This window comes from Mirounga leonina, unplaced genomic scaffold (assembly GCF_011800145.1).
Source record: "Mirounga leonina isolate KUSES-001 unplaced genomic scaffold, KU_Mleo_1.0 Mir_174, whole genome shotgun sequence".
NCBI classification, from domain to species: Eukaryota; Metazoa; Chordata; class Mammalia; order Carnivora; family Phocidae; genus Mirounga; species Mirounga leonina.
In genome coordinates this window covers 38287388-38313753 of record NW_023270451.1, presented here as the reverse complement: position 1 = coordinate 38313753, position 26366 = coordinate 38287388, and the positions used below count along the sequence as shown (strand labels likewise).

Below are 26366 nucleotides of genomic sequence, written 5' to 3'. Positions count from 1 at the left end.
ACCACCTTCCTCAAGCAAAACTAGCATCCTATCAGAAAAAAAAAAAAAAATTAAGTCATTTTTCTGTGTGAGAGTGTGTACTTCAGGTAGTCTCCTAAGTGTGAGGAAGAAATGTTAGTGAATGGCAATTTGTTGATTATAATCACTGCATGTTAATCTCTCAACAGCATGTTTCAATCAAAGTCTTGCTTCATTGAAAGGGTGCAGTGCCACAGAATTGCTGTAATTGACAAGCACATGTCTGAAAGGAACAGTCTTTGAGCAGGAGAATTTTTGCCTTTAACATACCTATAATTGAGCTTTCTCTCATTTCTCTTTGCAGTCTTTCTCATTATAACCCTCCCCTCCCATTTCCCATTATCCTCATTTTCTGCCCTTGGGGCTTTCTTGCTCTACAATTGAAACCATTCTTTTCATTCTGTTTGCAGCTTTTTGCCTTATACATAAGGCTGCTGCTTGGCTGGCAGGCCTTCCCCGTATCTTTCAATAAATATGAAATTAGACGGAATTGTTAAATATGAGTGAACAGAAACTGTGGAAAACTAAAATATCTTGTAATCCCCAAAATATCTTATTGTAATCTGAATAGCGCTGGGAAATTATTTTTAGAGCAATTCTGTATCCTCTTCTGCTTCAGACTTCCTGTTCTTGTCTGTTTTCTGCATACAAGATACTTTGTGAATCTTTTAAATCCTTTAATCCTGTAAATGAGCATCACTTAGTGTGAAGATGAAAAGTACAAGTTAGAATTGCCTTTTGCATACCTGGCTGGGTATTTCTACTTAAATTCTCAGCCTTAAGTGAGCATAGTTTTTGGTGAATGAGTGGTATATATCAGGACTCCAGATAGATAGTTCTAATATTAAAGCATCTGGTATACTACTTCAATAATTACATCCCTTCAATGTGCCTTAAATATACTTGTTATGAAGAGAGATTTGTATAGTACTTGAAGCAAGTTAGGTTTTTTTCCCTTAAATTTTCTTCCTTGCTTGATATCACAAATCTTGTTTTTGTGTAGCAGGCTTAAAGATACCATAAATAGTGTCATGTGTTTTGTTAAGAAAAAAGAACGCAGTGGAGATATTTTCAATTTTGGACCTTATTCCCTAGAGTTGGACATATAAAATGTAAACTCTTGTTGTCTTGTTTCAGTTTGATCTGAATTTAAAGGCATTGCAAGCCATTTTTATTTACCACTGTGCTGACTTTTGTAAAAATATTTTAGTTAGCTCAAGTTCTGCCAGTGCTGATTGGCATAATGCAAGCACACGTCTCAGAATTATTATGACAATTTACTCTATTTTACAGTCTCCTAGGGAGGGTGTTTGTTCTTTGGGAAAAAAACATGCAAGGCAAATGTGTCTTCATCAGCATATTCTGGAAATCCACAGTAGTGAGATCAGGATAAATTCACAATACTTATCTCTTGGTAAATGTACTTTGCCTGCTTTTGATAATAGAGAAGCTTGAGAAGCAGACCACATTACTCCTTGTGTGTTTGAGCTCCTAAGAATTTTCTGTGTGTATATATTATTTGTTATTAGGCATGGCTGCGCGTAACAGAAAAACGGATGGTAACTTAAACAAGGTATATACTTCTCTCTCATGTGAAAATAAAAATAGAGAAATGCAGTGTAGAGCTGGTCAGGCCACTCTGGAATCAGCCAGGACTGAGATTCCTTCCACCTCTTTGCTCCAGTGTCCCTGGAGTCTGACCTCCATCTCATAAATCAAGATGGATACTAGCTAGCATCACAGTCCAGGTAGCAGGATGGAGCAAGTCAAGAACACACCTGTACATCACACATGGCTTCTGCTTTTATCCCATGGACCAAAACTTAGTCATAACCACATCTAGCTGCAAGTGAAGCTGGGAAATATACTGTTTGGTTTTAATATATGTGGAGAGCGGGGGTGCCTGGGTGGCTCAGTAGGTTAAGCATCTGCCTCTGGCTCAGGTCATGATCCCACGGTCCTGGGATTGAGCCTCATGTCTGAGGCTCCCTGCTCAGCGGAGAGTCTGCTTCTGCCTTCCCCTTTTCTTGTGCTCTCGATCACTGTCTCTCTCCCCCTCTCAAATAAATAGATAAAATCTTTAAAAAATATATTTTTCACAAAACATGAAACATATGCTAAAAAATATTTCCTATATTATGACTTCAACTAAGCTTAACAGTAGCACACATTCAATTTGTTCTCATAAAAATAACTTATAGTATATAATTATATTATATTCTTTGTGATATTTCAGAACTCTTATGTACCTGTTACATATCTACTGTGTGGGTCAAATCACCATAAATCATGTGATTTCAATGCTAGGAGAAAGGCCTAAGGATGTTCTTCGGTGTGTAAGTAGTACATTTATTTTGAAACAAAACAAAACTGACTTATTAGAATCATTTGAGACAAAGGAGTTTGTATGAATGCCTTTAGCCAAAAAGACAAAAATACCTTAACCAGTGACAGGTAATACATTTTTAATGGCTTGATTACTGAGATGTCGGAGTAATAGGTATATGTGATCACTGAGGTGAGGAACAGACAAGACTTTGATGTGGAAGTCAGTTTTTTTTTTCTTTTAGGAAAGAGAGGACAAAATAAAATGTGACTAACAATTCTCAGTATCTGTGATGTTTAATATGGAGAAGTTTAGAAGGAAAGGAACAGTTTTATGGTTTGACCATTTTAAAAGATTGTTTCAGTTTCTACCTTCACACTTCAACTTTAAAAAATATAAATATGAGTAAATGGTCATTAAAAGATCTTAAAAGAGGGGTGCCTGGGTGGCTTTGTCAGTTAAGCACCGGACTCTTGATTCTAACTCAGGTCATTATCTCAAGGTTGTGGGAAGGAGCCCATCTCTGGCCTGCTTAAGATTCTCTCTCGCCCTCTGCCCCTCCCCCTGCCCCTCCCCATCCCTCTCCCTGCCACGCCCCCCGCCCCCCGCCGTGCTTGTACTTGTACATGTGCTTTCTCTCTCTCTCTCAATAAAATAAAATAGATCTTAAAAGCATTAGGAGTTTGTGGACTAACTTAATCCTTCCATGTGATTGTCAGTTCTACATTTAGAAAAGGAAATTGGCTGATCCCTTATAGATATTTGCTATTTACCAAGTGTTTGCTAGAAAATAAAAATGAAATTTGAGTAGGAATAAAGGAACTCCAGCATGCTGGTGTATAGATGGAAAATGACTTTATAGGGGCATTTTTGGCAATCCAAAAATAAAAAGACTAAGTTCCTGTATCTGTGGCACTTCTCCCCATCCAAAACCAGGACTCTGTGGCTTTCCTGCACATCCATTACCTCCACGTCTGGTATGGACCATTTGGATTCACAGCCTTAGAAGAGTAGAGTGCAGTGAAATCCGGAGTTGGGCATCAGCCCACCTTGGGACCTAGCCCCCTTCTGATATTAACTTGCAACAACTCTGTAGTTTTTCACCCTACTTAGCTCAGGCGTGATGTCATCATCCCACTTAGAGAGTATCCCTCCTAGAAAGAATATGAGGAGCACAGATCATGTGGGCAAAGCTTCTGGTACAGCACACAGTACGTGGTCAATAGAGGGTGGCTGTTTTGAAGATGTTCGAAGAGAATACCCACTATCTTCCCTTCTCTACTTTTCCTTGTTGCCCATCAAAGCTGCCGTTGGCTTCCTGGTGCACACTAAGGAATAGGTGTGGTTCAGAGCAAATTTGGGGCTCTCTAGGGCTAAAATGTGTGCTGGGTAGGGGATGAGGGTGGTAGTGGGGGTAGAGGTTTGTTCAGACATGCCCATGAATGGAATATTTATCAGCTTGGGGCTGTAGGCCCCTATGTGGTCCTTTTATGATCTCACTGATTAAATTCCAAACCCTGTGAAAGTTGAGGCCTTAAAACTTGGCCTTCTCCATGGCAGTGAGCACAGTGCTCAACCCCAAGCAATAGGTGTTCAGTCAGTGGTCGTGACCAAACCTTTCTTTGTGACCCTGAAGTACTAGTCTCCCTTTCATGGGTGTGAGAAAGAAACCAACTGTGTGTTACTGAAAAGAACTCCAATGACTGTTCTGGAACCCAGAGCACAAAGGCGTCCCAGCTGTCAGTCACTGGATGAAATATTTGTCCTAGAAATATTTTTAAACATGGGCTGTACAGTAAAGTAAGTTGTCTAATATTGGACATTTTCAGTTTGTGTAAGGTTTGTGCCAGGTTGTTTAGAAAGAGGCTTAGTTATGTTTAATTGTGTTTATTTTTTAAAGATTTCCTTTTTTTTTTTTACAAGATTTTATTCACTTATTTGTCGGGGAGGGGGGAGGGAGGGGGAGAGAGAGAGGGGGAACACAAGCAGGGGGAGCAGCAGGCAGAGGAAGAAGCAGGCTCCCCGCCAAGCAAGGAGCCCCATGCAATGCGGGGCTCGATCCCAGGACCCCGGGATCATGACCTGAGCCAAAGGCAGATGCTTAACCCACTGAGCCACCCAGGCGCCCCTAAAAGATTTCATTTTTAAGTAAGCTCCATGCCCAACGTGGGGCTCAAACTCACAACCCCTAGATCAAGAGTCACACACTCCACCAACTGAGCCGACCAGGCACCCTAGTTGTGTTTAATTTAAACCAGTAAATTGGTAGAGGATCTTTTTATCTTTAATATGTCTAGTTATCTTTCTTAGCTTTAAATTAAGGCAATTGACTATTGCCTCAACTTGGAGGAAAATAACTTCTCTCTCATAGCTCTAGAATTTCTGTTAAGGAGAAACAAAAAATAAAATTTTACTCATCTGAATTCAGTGATAATGATTCAGTGACCAGGGTGGAAAAATTAACATTCAGAATGGTGATATATTTCAAGTTTTGGAAGAAAGCTGATAACAGAGATTCTTCTTGGTGCCTGGGAGATAAAAATATCATACCTTGTCTTAAGTTGATTCCACTATTAGGAGTTATTGCTTCAAATAACCATGCCCCAGACTTCTAATTTAAGATTTAATGTTTAAATTAATTTTTTCTTCATTTCATGAAATTTTGGAATGTTTAATTAACAAGCACTTAGGAACACAGTTTGTATCTTTAAGAATGCATTCTGTAATGTTAATCATACCAGATGGAGCAACTCCGAGAGTCGATTGTGTTAGACTGAGTGACTCTTGCGACTGGTTATTAATTTTTTTTTTTTTTAGATTTTATTTATTTATTTGAGAGAGAGAGAATGAGAAAGAGAGAGCACGAGAGGGGGGAGGGTCAGAGGGAGAAACAGACTCCCTGCTGAGCAGGGAGCCCAATGTGGGACTCGATCCCGGGACTCCAAGATCATGACCTGAGCCAAAGGCAGTCGCTTAACCAACTGAGCCACCCAAGCGCCCACTGGTTATTAATTTTTGTTGGTAGATGGTGGCAGATTGGTATTGAAGACTCCATACCCATGACACTTCCCACGTTCTAATCTATACTGTTAGATAAAATGATACTTGGATTGATCAGGAAGAAATGTTTCCTCCCAGCTTATTTGTGAGAGCTGCAGTTACTAATCAGTAAGCTATAACACCTGCAAGAAGAGTCGGCTTTGGGGGCGCCTGGGTGGCTCAGTCGGTTAAGCGACTGCCTTCGGCTCAGGTCATGATCCTGGAGTCCCAGGATCGAGTCCCGCATCGGGCTCCCTGCTGGGCAGGGAGTCTGCTTCTCCCTCTGACCCCGCTCCCTCTCATGCTCTCTGTCTCTCATTCTCTCTCTCTCAAATAAATAAATAAAATCTTTAAAAAAAAAAAAAGAAGAGTCGGCTTTGGGGAAAAACTGTGATGGATGGTGTGAGGGCGATTATCAGAATATCCTTAGTTCCTTTTAGTCTAACTTGGGTATGCCCCTAACATTTTCCAAGGAGCATCTCTCCAAAGCCATCAGACAGGGACCATCCACGCACCAAATCCTGTGGCCTTTGGGTGCGGATGAAGGCTGATGAACGTCCCTCCAGCAACTTTTGACACTCAGGATCTGTTCTCCTTTCCATCATCCTTTCTTATTGGCTTCTATTACATTTGTGTCTCCCTGTTCTCCTGTTTCTCTCTCTCTTCTCTTCCCCCTTCCTGAACTCATCTTTCTCTTAGCATTGCCCAAATGTGAACATACACCCCAGCTCAACCCTCAGTTCCCTGCTTACAACTTCCTAGGATTGTATCTGAGAGTTTTTGTTGTCCCAGCCATCCTCTTTATACCTTCTTTGTATGGTAGCTCCAGTAGTCATCCAGACCTCTTTTGGCAAGCTCTGGTCTTTGATATTTCTGCCCAGAAATATGGGTACTCAAGCTCAATGTATTTAAAAAGTAAACTCCCCTTCCCTCTCCTTATTTTTCCTTTATCCAGTCTGACTGTCCTGATGCAGCAAGTGTAATCTGTATCTCTTGTCATTTCTCCCCTTGAAAATTTCCATTCACTTCCCTTTTCCTATAAAACAAGCCCCAGGCTTCTTGCTCTAGGGCTCAAAGACCCTCCAGGAATTGGCTCCAACCTACTTTCTAGCTTTACTTTGCAGTTATATATGTGATCCCTTCCATTACTGTTTCCAAACTATACCATAGACCAAGACTTATAAAACTCACCTGTCCACAGACCACTACTAAGAACAAGTGAAGCCGATGAGGGCAGAACCGTGATAAACTGCAGAGTGTGCCCAGCATGAAAAGGGCAGCTCAGCACTACACCATGGTGCCTTATGAGATGTGGGCCTGGTGTTGCCAGATCCTCTGATTTTTATGTTTTGTTTTGTTTAAAGATTAATTTATCTATTTTAGAGAGTATGGCAGAGGGAAACAATCTCAAGCGGACTCCCCACTGAGCGTGAGCCCGACCCTGAGATCATGACCTGAGCCAAAATCAGTAGTCATATGCTTAACCGACTGAGCCAGCCGGGTGCCCCTAAATCTTCTGATTTTTAAACATCTTTAAGGGCTAGATAAGGCCCAGAGGCCACAGGTTTGTGACTCAACCACAGACACACACGCAGTCCCTCCTTTGCTCACATTTATTTCACCTGTTTGTCCACCGATTCTTCTTAGAAGTGCGGGGGTGATCTCACATGACGTGTTGGAGTTTCCTTTCCTGGCATGTTGGAGTTTCCTTCATCCCTTAGAACATTTATGATTGGTGCTGCCCAGTTGAAGTGTTGCCTTATTTAGTTCATTTCACGGGGACAAACGTCTTGGCTCCCTGACTAGTTACGAGCTTGAAGCCATGGATCACTCTGTGCTTTCTTGTCTCTCACCCCCAAATCCCTTAGCAAATGCCTTCTGCATAGTCTGTTCTCAGTACTCGGTTTTCCTTGGTTGATTGGTAGCACTTGGAGAATTGGGACAGGCTCTAAATATTATTTTATGAAAGAACAGGTGGTACTTATCGAGTGCCGAACGTATACCAGGTTCTCTGCCAGGTGCTTGAGAATACACTATGCTATTTCATCCTGACTGCAATTCTGCTAGGTGTGGATATGATACCCACTTTAGAGCTGACTTAACTAAGGCCCACAGAGGTTCAGGACCGTGCCTAAGGCTATCCAGGTAGAAATTCAGCTCTCTGATTCCCTTAGTACTTTCCCCACTGTTTTCTAAGCTTCCCAGCAGGTTTAACAGACACACGCATGAGCCACAAATGGATTGTAATTATAAGTGTGCCTAGACGCTGAGAGCAGCTGAGGGCTGGGACAGCAGGAGCTCAGGGGGCCTGTCACCTCTCTCCCTGCCCAAGGGTGACTTGCAAACATGACCCTTGGTGTGGAGAACATGGGCAAGCCCTGGGTTTATTAGTCCATGCTCCGTCTAGTGACGTTTTTAAAAGGCAGCCTGTGGAATGTAATATAGTTCAGAACATAATTCCTGTTGTATTCAAATCATTTTTTCCTAAGGAATGATGGGATTCCAAAACCAAACTTTTCAAGTTACAATAAAAGCAGATTGCACTATTTGAAGAGTGCCACCCAAGCTCTGTGTGTAGTAAGCTCTGCCATGAAAGAGATGACTTTTAAAATTCAACGTAGAAACAGCATTCAATGAATAAGCATTTCTTATGTAACCAATAAGGAAAAATAAAATGAGATCTCAAGATTTGGTCATTTTAGAATGACTAAGCAATACTCTGGTGAATTGTAAAAATGTGCCGGAATTGAGTGAATTTAAAAGCTGTGGTCAACAGTTGCACTTGAGGTCATGAATATTGCTTTCAGAAATGTAAAATAGGGCGCCTGGGTGGCTCAGATGGTTAAGCGTCTGCCTTCGGCTCAGGTCATGATCCCAGGGTCCTGGGATCGAGTCCCACATTGGGCTCCCTGCTCCTTGGGAGCCTGCTTCTCCCTCTGCCTCTCTCTCTCTGTCTCATGAATAAATAAATAAAAAAAAATTAAAAAAAAAAGAAATGTAAAATAAACTGAGAAAAAAAGCATAGCTCTTGACGGCATAGCACTTTAACCTGTGATTCAGACATGAACGTTAGTTTTTCTTTATTTTGTGCTTCATCAAATTACATGGTACATTTGGGCACTGCTTCTCAAAAAATAATGGCAAGTTGTAATATTCCAGGACCACAAACAAGAACTTTCAAGTATGGAGTTTTTCTTGGCTTCTCGAAATAAAGTTTAAGTAGAACTTACTTTAGAGTGCCTTAAATTCCATTGCATCTGAAGTAGAAATATAGGTGAAACAAAACTGCTAACAGTACTTAAGGGAGTATGGGTCACTATAGAAATGCTGAATATTCACATTACCATACTTAGTTTAAATAGCGACTATAGGCAGTTGTCTGTTGAAATTCTTATCATTTGCTTTCTTGGCAATTCACTTACACCCCCCCCCAAAAAAAGCTTTAAGCTTAGACCTTTTTGAAACATTTAGATCCGTTCCTCTGATTTGATTACATTTACATAACAGAACCCTATAAAAAGGATCTGTACCAAACCAATTACTAGTCCACCTGACACAACTCTAGGATGCTCTAGAAACACTTGTGTTTTACAGAAATAAATGGAAGTTTTTAGTGCTTGATACACTTAGAAAATATTTTAATATCTGCGTAAAAGAAAAATACATTCAAGTAAAATCAAATGAAAATGGACAATTCTTTTCTTATACCTTAAAATTAAAACAGTAACAGATGAGAGAGAAAAGTCCTGTATTAACATCATTACAGTAAATAGTAGACGTGGATTTTAGAGTCATTTCTATCAAAGCTTTAGATTTTGACTACACCTTGATGTATTTTAAGTGAACATAGTGCTTAAAACTGTAATATATTTGCTTTCCAGTTTTGATTGTTATCAGCATGTTTCTTTTATACTGCAAGAGTACTTCCTATATTTAAAAAGCCACAACATAAATATTCTTTGATTTGGGGGAGTGAGGGGTATTCCCAGAAGGATGGCTGAATATTTTTGTCCGTGATGAGCCAGGAATTTGTGATTAGATTTAGTGATTGATTTAATGAATAGAATTTCAAAGGAAAGGTTTTCTGTCTATTAATACGTAGGTATTCACAGAGTTAGAAAGCATAATGGATATATCTTTTTATTCAGAATGTTAGTGTATATGGCAACTATGAATCTGTTTAAACAAAAGATACTTTTATACACAAAGGTGCTTTTCTGCCTAGAGTCTTAAATTACTGTTAATTAAGCACTATATAATATAATAGATAATTATAGCATTTTAATGTGGATGCTAGAGGATGTGCTAGTCTTTCTAAATGGCTATTGTTGGCTAATAGTCTTCGGGGGATCATTTATATAGCCATTGTGGTTCTAAAAAATACCTCTGAATACCAAGGGACAGCCTTTTTTAATACATGGCTATTATAAAATGCATTTTTATTTCAAGTGTGTCATTTTGATTATATCATTCAATTACTTTCATACGCAGCAAAAAAATACCAGTGCTGGAAAAGAGTAAGGGAAAGCTCTTTATATAGAGAAAAATTTCATAACAATATGGTAGTTAAGTAGGGAAAGATTTGAATCAAGGGTATTGGGAATCTGTTCTGTTGATGAGGATTTTTAGCAGTTCAGTAGGATTTTAACTGGAGATGTTTTTATGTAGCCTTGTTGTTTTTATTTTAATTAATATTTCTATGGCAAAGAGATAATTAGGTAAATGCTGTTGAATATTAAATATGGTAGTTACTTAGGGGAAAGCATTTCTGGGTCAAAGCCCTTAACAAAATATTGTCATATGTGAGCTCATTAATTGAATTGAATGCCAAATGGTTTTGCCACCATATAAACCAGACTCTTAAAGTCACTCAGCTCATTATCCAAGGCTGTTCCAGAATGGAATGACTGGTTATGTCAAAGTTTAATGGCATTCTTTTTCATCTCAGTTGCTAATGGAGTAAATTTTGATTAGAGAATAGTGCCAACCTCCTTAAATCAGCTAAGTGTTAAATCAGCTAAGTGTAAGAACATTCCAAACAGGCTGAACCTATGTCCCATCAAGCATTTTGAATGCTGAATGCATGAGGTTCTCAGGGCTCTCGCCCAGTGGCTTCTGTATATCTCCAGCTCTGATCTCTAAGAGCCCACAGAGACCCCTAAAATAGATTCTAGGCTACTCTGTGGTTCTTGCTGCCTGTACTAACACTGGATGCAAAAAAGACTCAATTTCTAATGAGAGCAGAGAACTTGAGGATGTTCATCAACTGTACAGAGCAGTGTTAGAATCGGTGAACATCCCTGTTCAGTAGTGTCCCAGAGTGATAGTTTTTAAGTTGTATTTCAAAATATCCTGGGGGTTCAGACATTATGCCACTGTTTGATTTTTCTTGAAACTATTTTAAAAACTGTGATGAAGGACACACAAAGCTTCAAAATGTGTATTTCAAGGTTTTCATTAGGATAACCAAGTGATGAACTTCTGCTGCTACGTTTAACTAGTTTTGAGGGCAGATCTTAGAATACAGGTTCTCCTGCCTTTTCGGGCAGATGAATATTTGAAACTGCATGGAATCTTTCCTGTGAATTTGGAAATTATGTTGGAGGTCACAGCTTGCCAGTAACTTTTGTAAACCGGGCCTCTAGGAGAGGGCTCCCAGGCCTTCTGGGAGTGCGGGCTGTGTGTGTGCTCTCACAATAAATTGTCCAACTGGCCAGACTCCCATAGTTATCTTCAGCACAGAGCTGTAGAACTCTATGCCAGGCTCTTCTTTCCCTTTACACACTTACAATGGATAGGTCTTAGTTTATGCCTAGCAAGGCCCAGACACATCTGTTTGAGAACTTACTTTTACAACTAACAGTAAGCTGGAGCAGTAACTGTTAATATATTGTGGTGTGATTAAATTTTAAGTGTCGGCTTATTTTACAAATAGGTGCCATTTGTCAAACTTATTTTTTTAATAAGGAATACTGTTACTTAGCATAAATAGATATCTTTGAATAAAAAAACTTTTTTTTTTTTTTTTTTTAATTCATGAGAGACAGAGCGAGAGAGAAAGGCAGAGGGAGAAGCAGGCTCCCAAGGAGCAGGGAGCCCGATGCGGGACTCGATCCCAGGACCCTGAGATCATGACCTGAGCCGAAGGCAGACGCTTAACCATCTGAGCCACCCAGGCGCCCTGAATAAAAAAACTTTCTTAATACTCTTCATTAGCATCTCTGGTTCATTTCACTTAAGGGCATTTTGCAATTAGAAAGCAAGTTTGTTTTTTTTTTTTAAGATTTTATTTATTCAACAGAGAGAGAGAGACAGCGAGAGAGGGAACACAAGCAGGGGGAGTGGGAGAGGGAGAAGCAGGCTCCCCATTGAGCAGGGAGCCCGATGCGGGGCTCGATCCCAGGACCCTGGGATCATGACCTGAGCCGAAGGCAGACGCTTAACGACTGAGCCACCCAGGTGCCCCCAAGTTTTGTTTTTTTTTAACATGACCATTTGCAACCACTTATTGGTGTAAATTGGGATTATCTTTATGTTCTGCAATCAAACAAAACAGAATCAACTGGGACAGCTGATAAGGAATGGAGATGTCATTCACTGCCTCTTTATATCAGAGTTTTGTGTTCGTAAACATAGCCTTGTTTTGCATTGATCGGTTTTTATAGTAAACGTTATTGGTTATTTCTATAAATTCTGGAATTTTTCCAGTCTTCAACGTAGACATGCAGAGCTCTATACAGGGCAATTCTTTCTACTTACACATTTAGTATAGCTCTTGGAGAACATAAATGCTATTGCATGTACAAGCTCATTATTCTTACAAGTGATTAATTACTATTTCAAATTACTGGAAATTTGATGTCTGGATGTAAAAGACATGAAAATGATATAATAGTAAAGTGAATTTTAAGTTCAGGAGGTTGGATAAAGACTATTATGGCAAGAGCTCTACTTCGCATTCTGCATGTAATTTTTTCTATCAGTTCGGAAATTGTATTGCAGGGTCAGAGTTTACCTGTTTAGCTGTTCCATATCACATGTAAGCTGGACTTTTCCAAAAACACACAAGGCCAAGAAGCAATAAAAATCAAAGCTGTTTTTGTCAGTTGAGGAGGTAGGGAAGGGATTGGGAAGGAGTATATTGTGATATGTTATACCTGCTCCCGTATTAAACGGGACTTAGCTCTGTCTCTCTCCACAGCAGTAACATCACCCACCACTTTCGCAACTTCTTACAGATGCATTTGAGAGAGAAACATGAATGGCCTCAGAACCTGTTATGTGTCCTCTAAGTTTTATTATCCATTGTTCTTGCCCTAGTCTTAGGTAAATGGCTATAGAAAGCCTTGATTTATTAGAACATGCAGGCTTCATTCCCTGTAGAACTGGAGCATATACCCCAGAAATACTGTAAAATTTATCTTTAAAAGGACATTATTTATGCGCTGGTTTTCCATAACATCTTTACCCACAAAAATAAATGATGTTTTAGGGAGTGAAAAAGATGACAAAAGTTGTATGTTTAGAGAGCCTTGCAACAAAAAAATAATCCCATTGCTTGAGGTATTCTGTGTAAGGAGCTCAAAAAATCTTAACTTCAACAAATAATGTATTTTGTGGCTAAAATTCTCCTATCCTAACCCCTCCCACACCCACCACCATTTATCGTATTTCTGTTTGAGAGCCTGAATAAGCAGTTGCCCTTCTTGTCACTGGTGTGCTTACCTTGTGTTTGTTTTTCTTTCTTCGCAGAGACGCTCCTTGATGATTTCCTTCTCACGTACACGGTCTTCATGACGACTGATGACCTGTGCCAGGCGCTGCTGAGGCAATATCCTTCATTAACTTCAGGATGCTGCGTCGGCTTCCTCTCAGACAGGCGTCTCGCATTAGGAATTAACTGCCTTTCTTAATTTACTCAGCCCCTCAGTAGAGTGTGGATATGTTAAATATTAATGTAATGATATCCAAGGTAAAAGATGAAATGAGACAGAATAGACAGGGGGACCTGGAAGGCAGGTCTGCTGTTTTCGCCTTCTGGGTTGTGGGTAAATTGTACCGTTTGTATTAGGTTTTCTTCAAACGTAGGTCTCAAAACTTGAGAAATTTGGAGGTAAGTTTGGTCCACTGGGTAAAGCCCAGAGTCAAGAGGTTGAGTTGGACGGGCAATAAGTGAACTTGTAAGACAATCGGGCGGTTAGTGCCAGGGGACTTGGGCAGGAAAACGTACGTACATAAAACCATGTTTCTCTGCAAATGTCCCGAGGCCAGATGAGCCGTCCCCCACGTGGGAGGTCAAAACTACCCCCTAAGCAACTGTCAGCTTTCAGAAGCTTTGTGAAGACATGCTCGGTTAGAATGACAGATGTGATGAGAAGGTGAATGACCAGTTAAGGAAGCTTTGTGATTTGATACATGAACTAGAAGTGATGTAACAGATGAACGGCCAAAAAGCCAAGCCAAATGAACTTACTTAGAGTCTCCGTTCGGGCTTCTTGACTCACAGTGTGCAAGGAGGGTGCTTGAGAAGCATTTAAGAAGCCTGTTAACTGTCAGGTATTTATCAAACCAAACTGAAGAGTCCACTAGAGCCAAGTGAACATTTTTAGGAAGTTGGAATTTTTTTTTTTTTTGGCATATACCTGAGTTTTATTGAGCCCTAACGGTAATGGCCTTGGTAGTATTCTTTTCCTGTTAAATAATTGTTACATTTCCCCCCTACTTGATAGCCTTTTCCTGCTTAAAAGAATACCTTAAAACTCCATAAAGGGTGTAACTGAAATAAAATTTCTCTTAATAAACATATAAACTAGAAATCGTGATTACTTGTTAGTGCTTTGCTATGTGCACATGGCCACGCAAAGCTACAGATCTTGGGAAGCTTTTTCAAACCAGTTCAGAAAACTGATCTTGAAACATTATTCATTTTGAATTTGGATAATTTCAAAACCAGACTTCTTCCACAGCTTCCAAGTGGGTGTTACTAAGAAATTCTGCAATAATTACAAGGTTTTCAAGTTCTCCTTCTTTAACAGCGTTTTAGAAAAATAACTCTGAGCTAATTTCTTCTACATTAATGCTAACGGCTTTTCCAAAAGTATTTACCGTCTATTAAACCATAGTTTGCTTCATAGCAAATAGATGCCTTCAAACCATTGTTTTTAAATAGGATCCAAATAGGCGCACCTGGGTGGCTCAGTCAGTTAAGCATTTAACTCTTGATTTTGGCTCAGGTCATGATCTTAGGATCCTGAGACAAGCCCCGTGTCGGGCTCCACGCTAGGTGTGGAATCTTCTTAAGATTCTCTCTCTCCTTCTGCCCCTCCCTACATCCCTCTCTCTCTCTCTCTAAGTAAAAATAAATAAATAGGATTCTAGTATTATTTGTGGTTATTATTGAGTAATTTAATGCCTTGTAGAATTTCCCTGAAGAATCTCTAAAACTTCACTTGGATATGACCATGTTTTGAGTCTTTGACTAAGGCTATAAAATTTTATATTTTGTCTGTTAAGAGAAAAACTAGGAAAAAATGGGTGCTTTAACTGATTCTTTGTGTGTTTGCCTGAGTTTATTTCTCATGTAGAAATAAAAAAAATCAAATGGACTGAATGTATTTTTGCAGGTTGGGGAGACAGTGATTAAAGTATGTTTTAAAATATTTACAAAGGCCGACATAGATATACCTATTTTGCAGTTGTATATCAGCATTAAAGAGTGAAGAATCCTGTCCAGCAACCCCAAAGCCTACCTGTCTTTGGTATCATAGCATGTCCTTTTCCTACATAACTTTCCAGTATGCTCAAGATAGTCAGAAATAATAATTTAGGGAACAAAAACACTAGGTTGGTTTGGAGAATGCCAAGCTTCTGTCTCATTCCCAAGGCTTTAAGCACATTGCTTTTGAGGTTGTTATTTTTATATAATTTGAACTGCACAGTTAGCTGCTGTTAACTTTCAACATATATCATTTCGGGTGATGACATTTTTCTTATAAATAAGCATAGTTAATGGAAATGGATGATCCCAACATATTTTCTTACTTGCTTTCCTACTCAACAGTACATTGTGAATGTTCACTGTCTATAAATGCACTACTAGACAATCAGTTTTATGGCTGTAGATTGCCTATTAATTGATATGTGATAATTTAGTTAACTATCCACAGTGTTTGATGCATTTAGGTTACTCCTATTTTACTTTTTTTTTATTCCAATGAGAATGAAAAGTAGCAGTCCTTTTTAATTATGTTTACAAGTTTATCCAGTCTTTTTTTCCAAGCAAATTCCTGGGTGTGGGCATTTAAATCATATCACGAATTATACTCCAGAAATTGGTGCTCATTGGGGCTAATTGAGAAGTGACTGCTTTTATAAATTGTGAATTTCTTTTTTTTTTTTTTTTAAAGATTTTATTTATTTATTTGAGACAGAGAGAATGAGAGACAGAGAGCATGAGAGGGAAGAGGGCCAGAGGGAGAAGCAGACTCCCTGCCGAGCAGGGAGCCCGATGCGGGACTCGATCCAGGGACTCCAGGATCATGACCCGAGCTGAAGGCAGTCGCCTAACCAACTGAGCCACCCAGGCGCCCTATAAATTGTGAATTTCTGAAGATCAAAGGATATCTGGCCTAGTTCTGATGTAATTTTTATGGAAAGTATCTACCTAATGTAGTGAGGGCAACTCTGCTGTAGCCACCCTTGAAATTCGTGGGCCACTTAGAATCTCTTCATGGTGGCATCGACCCGTGCCTGTCAGCAGCTGTCAATGCAAATCATCTCATTAACCTTCACGACCTGCCACCGGGCGCGTGGAAGTCATTTTCCTGGGTTTACTTACTTTTGCTCTTTCTGGTGCACACCTTTTGCCCTTGCTACGAATACTCTTTTCTTCCCACATGCTTAGGTACTTGCAGATTCTTTGGCAAATGCTTTAGCATGTTTTGTGAAAATAAGAATAAATGGATCTCTTCATATTTTGATTTCCAACAATGCAATATTCTCTCTTAACCATTTCCACCTATTCTGCTAAGAAGTATCAAGGCAAAGAAGAAAACTCAGATGTTCCTTGTCGGAAACGAAAGGTCTTGCATCTTGTGTCCCAGTGGATTGCTCTCTACAAAGACTGGTTACATGAAGACGAACATTCAAAAATGTTCTTAAAGGTAATGTAAAATTTCAAGATATTCTTTGATGCCAAATGACTGATTTTATTTTCAGTTATGTACTTCAAAAATCTCTTTTGTAGGTGGCAGTCATGCAACTTTTTTGTCATATTCAAGCTGTGACTTAAAGAAAATATTAATTTGTTTTGATTTTTGAGGCCTGATACTCTGTACATAGAAATTTTTTTAATTGAAAATAATTCATTATGAAAAAAATGTAGGCAGCCAGGTTTACATTTGCTAATTTAAGGTTATTTTATATAATTCATGGGAATTTTGATTACAGATGAAATAATTAAGGTAGATAAAACATATCTGAAAACTTGACACTATTCAATATGTTGAGATTTATTCTGAGCTTGAACTAACCAGTCCCATATACACAATATTTGGATAAAACATTATCATTTAAAAACTATATTGACAAGACATACATTATGAAAGGTTTTCAGACTGTGATGTATTTTGAGAATTTTAAGCAATAGTAAGAGTAAGTTGCAAAATGGGTACTAACCTAGATTTACATTTGGAATTAGATAAACTGATATATCTGTCTTTCTTTTCTTTCTTTTTTTTTTTTAAGTAGGCTCCATGCCCAGCAAGGAGGAGCCCAATATGGGGCTTGAACTCACAGCTCTGAGATCAAGACCTGAGCTGAGATCAAGGGTCGGATGCATAACCGACAGAGCCACCCAGGCGCCCCTAGATAAACTGATAGGTTTTTCTCATCATTAATAGCTGCAATACCTTTTGAACACAGCTGATTCTCTGGAGACAATATGTAGACAGTTGGACTCCCTTGGCCACCAAAACCGTATTAACTATGCAGGTTAACACAGAGAAAGGGTAGAATGGAATTTGAGCTGGGAGCAGGTCTATTTCAGAATGGACAAGTGTTCAAACTGATTTTGCCTTTCATGAAGGAATTCACTTTGATTTCAAAAGTCAGGTGTCCTTTAGACATCCAGTTCAAAACTGGTTTAACCACTCTGTGCCTAAACTAATGTTATTTTCTTTTTTTAATTTTTTTTAAGACTTTATTTATTTGAGAGAGAGAGACAACAAAAGCTGGGGGAGCAGCAGAGGTAGAGGTAGAGGTAGAAGAAGCAGGCTCCTGGCTGAATAGGGAGCATGACGTGGGGCTCGATCCCACTGAACCCAAGGCAGATGCTTAACTGACTGAGCCACCCAGGCATCCCAAAAACTAATGTTATTTTTAAAACAGCTGGGTAATAGGATTCATTCGATTTTTTTTTTCCTTTCCAAATGACTATGTGGATATTATTTTTTTAATGTAGAATAGGCATGAAAATCTTGAGTAGTTTTCCAGGTGTCTCTAAGTTTCCAGCATTGACTACTTATGGCCCCTGAAAGCTGTGAGAGCCAAACAGTTGAGTGAAGCACTAGGAGGCGGAATCCCACTTAGGATCTCACTGGTACCTGGTTTAACCCCCTGTATGATTCCACATTCCACCTATTCCCTCAGCAGGTTAACCATCATGTAAATCCTAATCCTTACAAAATAGACTTTCAGCTGCCATTTTTCTTTCTCCCCCACCCCCCAGACTATATACAGGAATGTACTGGATGATGTATATGAATATCCAATACTTGAAAAAGAGTTGAAAGAATTTCAGAAGATACTTGGAATGCACCGTCGTCAGTGAGTATTTAATTTTCCGTATTACAGTTAATAAAAGAAAGCAGCCAATGTGATAGAATTTGAGTGTCTTACAAATTTCACCTTGGACCCTTTGAATCTGGGATCCCTTGATTCCTTAGCTTTTCTAGTAGTGAATTGTGTATTTTGTTTTTAGATCAAAATGAATGAACACAAAATCAAGCTTATTGGCTATTTTTTTTTTATTTTTTCACACTTAATGCCGATTTTTAATTTATGTTTTTATTTTTTTTTTTAAATTTTTTATTTTTTTTAATTAACATATAATGTATCGTTTCAGGGGTACAGGTCTGTGATTCATCAGTCTTACACAATTCACAGCACTCACCATAGCACATACCCTCCCCAATGTCCATCACCCAGCCACCTCATCCCTCCCACCCCCCTCCACTCCAGCAACCCTCAGTTTGTTTTCTGAGATTAAGAGTCTCTTATGGTTTGTCTCCCTCTCTAGTTTCCTCTTGTTTCATTTTTTCCTCTCTTCCCCCATGATCCTCTGCCTTGTTTTTCAAATTCCACTATCAGCAAGATCATATGATAATTGTCTTTCTCTGATTGACTTATTTCGCTTAGCCTAATACCCTCTAGTTCCATCCATGTCGTTGTAAACGGCAAGATTTCTTTTTTTTTTTTTTGATGGCTGCATAATATTGGCTATTTTTTTTTAACACTGATAGGTAGAAACCAACTGAGCCATAACAACCTGGATACATAAAAACAATTCTTTAATAAGTTATTATTTAATTTTAAAAGTGTAAATATTTAACTTGTCATTTGGGGGGCTCATAGCTATCTCTAATGGAATAGGGAAAAAAAATGGTTTTAGAAGTAGGTTTCAGCAAGTCATGAAGCATTTTTAAAGCTCCATTTTATGGATTCCCTGAGGTTTATTTATCAATTTAGAAAGATTAAAGAAAACCATTTATTCCCTGACTTTTGGCATGTGTAAGTATCCCCAAGGTATCTGTCATCTGTCTTTCAGATTGCCAATACCTGATTTACCACTAACTCTCCTTATTAATTTTGGTGAATGAAAAACATCAGGTCATTTATTCAGTTTTCAGATAGAGCTGCAAAGTTAATCTGAAAGGAAAAACTGTTCTCTGATTTACAGTGCACTTTCTACTTAGTAAACATGAAATGCATGTGTTATCAAGTGGTGAGAAACTTCTATGAAGATTTCAGCAGTCACAGAGGCACTTCTTGTAGAAAATGTTAATTCAGGCCTTTGGGATGACTAATTTGAGACTTAAAGCCTGACCTAATTTTAGTAAAGAGAGATCCTATTGCACATTAAATGTCTACATAAATTAATTTTAGGGCACAAACAAATCATGTATCAGCTTTAGTCCTCAATCATGAAAATCACACTTTTAGAAATTCAGAAATGAGACACAGTTTAGGACAGTGTTAGAAACAAATGTTGGGAATTTGGGTGATGTTCCTTTGTCACGGTCTACACCATAATAAGTTCTCAGCATCTAAGACTAGTATGAAAATGTGAACAAATAATTGAAACAGGAAAGAAAAAGACAACTTTTATATCAAAATAATCGCCCACATGGAGGTTGGTCTCTGCTGTAAGGCAGGCCTGGTTACCCTTGGGAAACTTTAATTCATGGTTTGGTACATTTAAATGCATTCAGTACATTAATGGAACTTCATACATCCCATTAAAAAACTTACATAAAATGGGAAATAAAAGGTTAAAATAAGAAAATTATATAAGATATGACTCTTGCCTCTTCAGTAAAAGATTATGAGATATCTCTAGATTCTAGAAAAAGATTTGAGCTGGGAACCTACAGAACGTCCCCTACTTCCACCACCATGGAAACATTCTGGAAAAGATGTGCCTTAGCTAACTTAACCACCTGAATAACAATAATTTCACCCAAAATCTATCAGTATATGAGAAAACTTAGAGTTTCTGTGGACTGAATAAATCCAGTTCTTCCTTCAGCACTCACTTTCTGTGCATAGAAAGTAAAATATACTTGTTGAGGAGATAGCATCTTTTCTCCCTTACTCAGTCGAAACCCAGAGCCCAATGTCAAGGATGTTATACATAGTGACCTAATGAATACTAGGTTTTATCTTTCTGAAAAGCAGAAACCTCTGCCCAGTACCTGAAAATTAGTCTTCTGTGACAATCACTGCATTATTCTAGGTGTGGGATAAAGACTGACTTCTTGTCCTTTTCCTTTCAGCACTGTAGATGAATATTCACCACAAAGGAAGGTGAGGCAGACCTTTCTTTATCCGAAATGGGGCCATCAAGTTTGGAGAGCTTGCTTTGCCTCAGTTGGCATTTCTTCATAATTAAAATGAATCCTGCCTCAAGCCGACCAGGGGCAGGCAGGGAAGCCTGGGGCTGTGGCTTACACACACTTTGCTGCTTCACTTCACTTTGCTGCTGTAGATCCAGACTGGGTGCTAGCCATGTGCCCTTGACTGGACATTCTGCATATTTTTGGAATCTCAGAGTTTTCCCAGTGTTCCCAGAGTGATCTAAATTTGAATTTGAAACATTGGTGCAAAAAAAGGGGGAAAAAAATGCATGCAAGAATCTTGACGGCAAGGGTGAGGAAGTACCCGACAGAAAGAGAAAGAAGGAGTGTGTTTCCTAGTCACCTTGAAGGGGAAATGCAAAATGAGTTGTCAGGCACGAGTTTCGTAGAAGCTGATCTATCGGGTGGATAATCAGAATGAATAATGTACTTATTTCCCTTAAGCAAGTCATTGTGCTACAGCAGAAATATGCAACCGTCTCAAAGTTGCTTTATCCAAAAGCATGGTTAATGTTGGGGTGTCTCTCTCTAGGGAAGAATCTGTGGGTATTTGTAGTAGCCAGAGTTCAAAATCATGCCAATACTCTCCAGCATGTTGCAGGGAATAATTATAGGAGCTTTTTGCCTGCTTCTGGCTTTGGCCAAGGTCTGTTATGTTGCTCAGAATCTTTACCTCCACATGCATTAATAGAGGCAACTCCCTATTTATTCCTCTAAAATTGGATGGGTGGATTTCATACTTAAAAAAAAAAAAGAAAGAAAATTGGCTAGCTCTTTTGGAACATGTTGTAAACAGCTGTGGTTTTCCAAAGGGCAGGAATGCATTCATTCATTGTTCTCTTTCTCGCTTCTCACAGAATAAAGCCCTTTTCCACCAATTCAGTCTTAAGGAGAACTGGCTCCAGCATAGAGGAACTGTGACTGAAACAGAGGAAAGTGAGTATGATTTTAACGAGGGTTTGGGGTAGGTGGAGTAGCGGTTAATCACCCTCATTGTCCAGCATTAACACATCAGCCTGCCTTGGAGAATTTCCAGCCGTCACACCCCTGTGACGAGCATGTTCGCACCCAATACGGTGGTCTTTATTTTCTTGCTTTGAGTGTTGCAATTTTCTTGCTCATACACCAGTGTCTCAGGGACCAAGGACGTTTTTAATTTGGAAGGAAGGAAAGAAGACTTTGAAGAGCCTCTTTACTTTCTTAGGGAGAGGTGCAGAATTGCCGGGTAGGTACCGCCTGTACCTCTTGGCTGCTTTCTCCCTTGATCTGTCAGCCCATTGCCTGGGACTGACTGGAAAGTCCACGAAAGCCAACATGCAGGGCTTTGGTGGGGTCGGTCCCTGAGATGTAGAGGAGACTCTTGGCGAGAATAGTGGAAGGAAGAGAGTGCAGCTGAAATCCCCCGCAAGGCAAGGCTTCTCACAGCAGCAGTGCCGCAGGCCCAGTCCGCCCGCCCACCCTTGGTCAGCACTCCCCACTGCTCCCCGGTGACAGAGCTCGGGACCCACTCTGAGGACAGCTACTCGCTCGGTGCCAGGGGGACACCCTTTAGCCCCCTGAAGGTGCTGCCTTCTGTTCCTACTTTGTAACAGAACAGGAAATGGCTTTCTCCTGTTTGCTTAAAGGTTGAGTCAAGTGCCGAGCCTGGGGAAACACAACAGTGGAAACATTCACGCTCTTGTGACTAGGAGATTTCTCTTTGAGCCCACCTCTCAGTCTGTGCTGAAATTCCAAGTGTGAAGGTTTCATGTCTGCTCAGCTTCTCACATACTTAAGCAACAAAGTGTCACACACGGGCTGCTTCTGCTACATAGTGTTTGTGGAAGCTGGGAAAGAAATGATCTTACCTCCTAATTCCTTAGCTGCTGATCCTCCAGGCTGATTTGTCTTATAGTTTGATCAGATAATTTCCCAAGCTGATTACAAAGAGTATAAGTATTTCAAGACCCCTGGCCTCTTTTTGTTCATCAGTTTATTAAGTAAGCTTTCCTCATATTCAGTGGTTTGTGTACTGGATCTTGTCTTGCTCAAAATTTCATTTTTCTGTGGAAGCAAAAAAGCTTTTTTTGCCTCTCCCGTGTCTGTTGACAACATATAAAGCAACTATTTGTGAGATGCTATTGTTTTAGTGACGTACCAACCCAAGCCAAGATCAAAATATCGTCAATGCCTTCCGGTGGCGTGTTTACTTTGAGGTTCCTACACCTAAACTCATAGTTGTTGGTTTTTTTTTTTTGCTTCATTTGCCTTTCTGTGGGAACCATCCTGAGTTTCTTTTTGTGGGGCCATTTAAATTGCATGTAAGGTTTTTTTAGGAACTGCACTCCCCCTTTGTTTTTTATTTTTTGCAATATGGCAGAGAAGAATATCTAATTGTATTATCTTTTTGAAAGAAGCTAGTATTTTATAATTCAAAGTAACTGCTGTAAGAAACAAATAATGTATCAGTTATCTCCACTGCTATTAAACAGTTTCTACTCTCAAGTCATAAAGAAAATTTTTTCAGGACCCCAAGTCACCCTGATAGTGATGATGTCCCAGTAATAATTATTTGCACTGCAGACAATAAAAAAAGGAAACTTAAAGGGCTAGAAATGTGACTTCTATTTGGAAACCACACTCACCCCATCTTGATCAGGGACCTCATTATTAAATGATCAAGACACCCGAATACAGAAAGCATGGCAAACTGACAGATTTTTTAGATAAGCTTATGAGAGCTCTAATAGCAAAATGTAGTGTTCCTGATTGAGCCAACTGTGCCTGTCCAGAAATGGAGTGTTAAATAAAAATTTATGAGTGAGATATCTTAATATAGTGCTTTGGGAAATCTCAGTAGCCCTCAAAGAAGGAACTCAGAGCTATAGTTCTTGTAACCATCCCCCCCACCCCCCGTGCCGTGGCCAGGCCATCTCCACCATGAGGGCATGCTTCCATGACATGGGTCTCTCATTAGTTTGGGAAGCCTAAATCCTTGGCATGCTCATTCACCAGCTTTATAACGTTACGTCTGTATCTCAGGTGTGGGCAGGCACCAATTTCTATATGGATGTCCTCAGGCACCCATGTGCAGACATAAATATGTAAATCGAGTTGTGTAGGTTTTATACTGACGAGAATAGGAAAGTGGATGCCTTTATTTGGAAAAGTCTGTACCTCATGACTGCAGTTCTCTATTGACTAACAATTCTTGTGTTGTGTGCAGTTTTTTGCCACGTGTACGTAACGGAGCACTCCTATGTCAGTGTGAAGGCAAAAGTTTCCAGTACGGCGCATGAGATCCTGAAAGTTGTGGCAGAAAAGATCCAACATGCGGAAGAGGATCTGGCTCTGGTGGCCGTCACCTTCTCTGGGGGTAAACTGTTTTCTGTCCTGGAGTATTAATCTTTCTCTGGATCGCCCTGAAAGAAGGAGAGTCGACATTTTTATAGGGTAAACGTGTGGCTTGTCCCTTCTGGGCCCGCAGCTGGATGACCACAGTAACAATAAGAAGCTGCCTAGCGGAGGTGTTTCCATGACAACAGCCGGATACTGTTGGATCCTGAATTTCCTCCCCAAGAACTGAATAAAGGGCCATGCCAGTGTTTTGAAATATATTATAAAGCTTTTCATATTTTATACTCTAGATAAGCCTTCTATTTTCATATTTAAATTAACTTGGGAAATTGCTAAAGGATGAAATTACTTGAGGAAGGAAAAAGAAAGACAGCCTTGAACTAGTCATATTGCTGGCTGACAGTTTAATACTTAAAAAGACTCCCCGTTGAAGGAAATAAAAACTCCAATAAGCTGAAAGCTCACAGGCAGTGTTCGTTCAGGTGGACGTGGGGAGTGAGGTCTGGTTATAGCTTTTCCTTCTGCTGGGCCTTATTCATCCTCGGAGAATGGTTTATTGTCTGTTTTGAATAAGATCACACAGATTACAAGCTGACACTATTGATCTATGTGACCTGAACAGACCCCTTCGTTTTCACTGGGGCCTGTCAGATCTCAATGTTGCTGGCCTCCTTTTTGGCTTACAATCTTTATTTAATATCTCATTAACCCTGAGAAAAATACAAAGAAAGTGACTTAGCATCAGTAGTTGAAAAATGGGAGTACTATGTGAACTAATCAAGCAGAGATGTGGCAAGAAGGAGGGGGGGAGCCGATACCCGGCGTTCCTGTTTATCCTTTGTTATGTTAGGGGAAGGAGGAGAAGATGAGAATTTAACTTGGTGTTAAAGCATTTCTGTGACAGAATCTTCTATTGCTTTGTTACTCAGAAGCAGGTAAATGGTCCTATAAGCTAGCGGATTGCATAAGCAAAGTGTATAGCCCTTCTCCCTGGGCCTAATGAGAGTCTCTCCTCCCTCTCACGGGGCCCTAATTGTGCATCCCATCAAAACATTATCTAGAGAAAAAGAGCAAAAGTGGGAGAAACATCTGGGCTACATGAATTTTAATCAGAGAGTGTTGAATTTTTAATAAAATATTTCAGACATTCCAGATAGATACGCTAAATGCATATCTTAATTTTAAGTGACCAAAAATATTAAATGATTCTAAACAATATTATGCTTCATCAAAACCAACATTTGCCTCTCAAGAAAGTACCATGACAGAAAGTAGTCATCAGGTCCCCATTCTGGAGGAGGAAGGACCCTGAGTGAACTTGGTAGCACGACTGAGACCCCTCTCCCTTGGGGCTGACTCAGACTCAGCCCAGGGCCACACGTGAATCTGGAAAGTAATGATTAGCTCTTTTACTATCCAATATCTATTTGATGGCCATGAAATACCATTTTTACACTCTATTAAATTAGATTCATCAGGGAGGCCAATGTCGTTCTAATGTGTATAGACTCATTGCTAATCTTCTCTAGAAATACCAGCTTATCTCCTGAATTATCCCACAGATTTGGAAATGTGCCATCATTTCCCATCAATTAGTACTTTGGTCTGTTAAGAACCTTTCCGCCCGTAGCTTCATATCTTCCAAACAATAATGCTTTATGAAGAAAAAGGAGAAAAACAGTGTTTAATGTATTCCTTGCTCTATTACCTAATTTTTAGTAAATAATGTTTTAGATACTACTTCAAAATGAAATGACAGTGAGATCTACTCTTATTTTCTTTTTGTCAAAAAAAGTTTGAAAATGTTGCAAATATTGTAGGTTTTGTGGATTTTTCTAAAAGGACTGGGGCTATTATCCTCATGGCTTTCAGTAGGTTTCTAGCTTTATACCCTGAGTAGGTATAATGTATGTAGTAACAGAAACCTACCTGCCTAGTTTTTCAGAGCTTAAAATTCTATGAGCTTTTATCTTTTAGAGTTTAGTGACAAACCTGAAAATAAGAAAAAAAATATTTCCCAGAAAATGGAAAAGTTACTGTCAGAGAGCCATGGCATTTTATTCTGTAGCAAGGGCAGAATGGCTCCCATAAATTCTGATGTAAGGTGAACATAGGCACATACAAGGCTGCAAGAAATTGAAGCTAGAGAAAGAGGGAGGAGAGATGGAAGAACTTCAGAGCCCAGCCATGTGGGATCATTTACCACACACGTCAATGGCCTGACACGGAAGTGCTATTGATCTTTATAATGCTGGGCCATAAAGAATATATTGGATTATCATTTGTGTACTTGGTATTAAGCAGAAATGTTCAAAACAAAATTTGGTCTTTGAACCGATTAAGTTATCTAGAAAAAGATATATGGAATATAGTGTTCCCCAACCATGCTGGGTAACTAAAAGGCTGACTTAGAAGCTGATCATGTTACAGTGCAATAAACTTGAGGATTAGTTTAGTCAATTCCCATCTGTAATTTGTAGTTAAGAGGAGGACATTTTTCTACAAAGAAGGCT

The 26366-nt window shown here is 39.4% G+C and overlaps 1 protein-coding gene across 4 annotated transcripts in view; it reads left to right on the top strand.

Annotated features, from left to right (window-relative positions):
* RAPGEF5 (Rap guanine nucleotide exchange factor 5) overlaps nucleotides 1–26366 on the top strand; it is a 230887-nt gene that overhangs the window by 171057 nt on the left and 33464 nt on the right. For 3 of the 4 annotated variants that reach the window (XM_035020718.1, XM_035020719.1, XM_035020721.1), the window contains 6 exons: nucleotides 13136–13214; nucleotides 16401–16545; nucleotides 18111–18208; nucleotides 20437–20467; nucleotides 21375–21453; nucleotides 23723–23872. In XM_035020718.1, coding sequence (XP_034876609.1) covers nucleotides 13136–13214; nucleotides 16401–16545; nucleotides 18111–18208; nucleotides 20437–20467; nucleotides 21375–21453; nucleotides 23723–23872 — 582 coding nt within the window. Of the gene's footprint in view, nucleotides 1–2336; nucleotides 2355–13135; nucleotides 13215–16400; nucleotides 16546–18110; nucleotides 18209–20436; nucleotides 20468–21374; nucleotides 21454–23722; nucleotides 23873–26366 lie in introns of those variants that run through there. The other variant, XM_035020722.1, reaches the window with a different exon arrangement.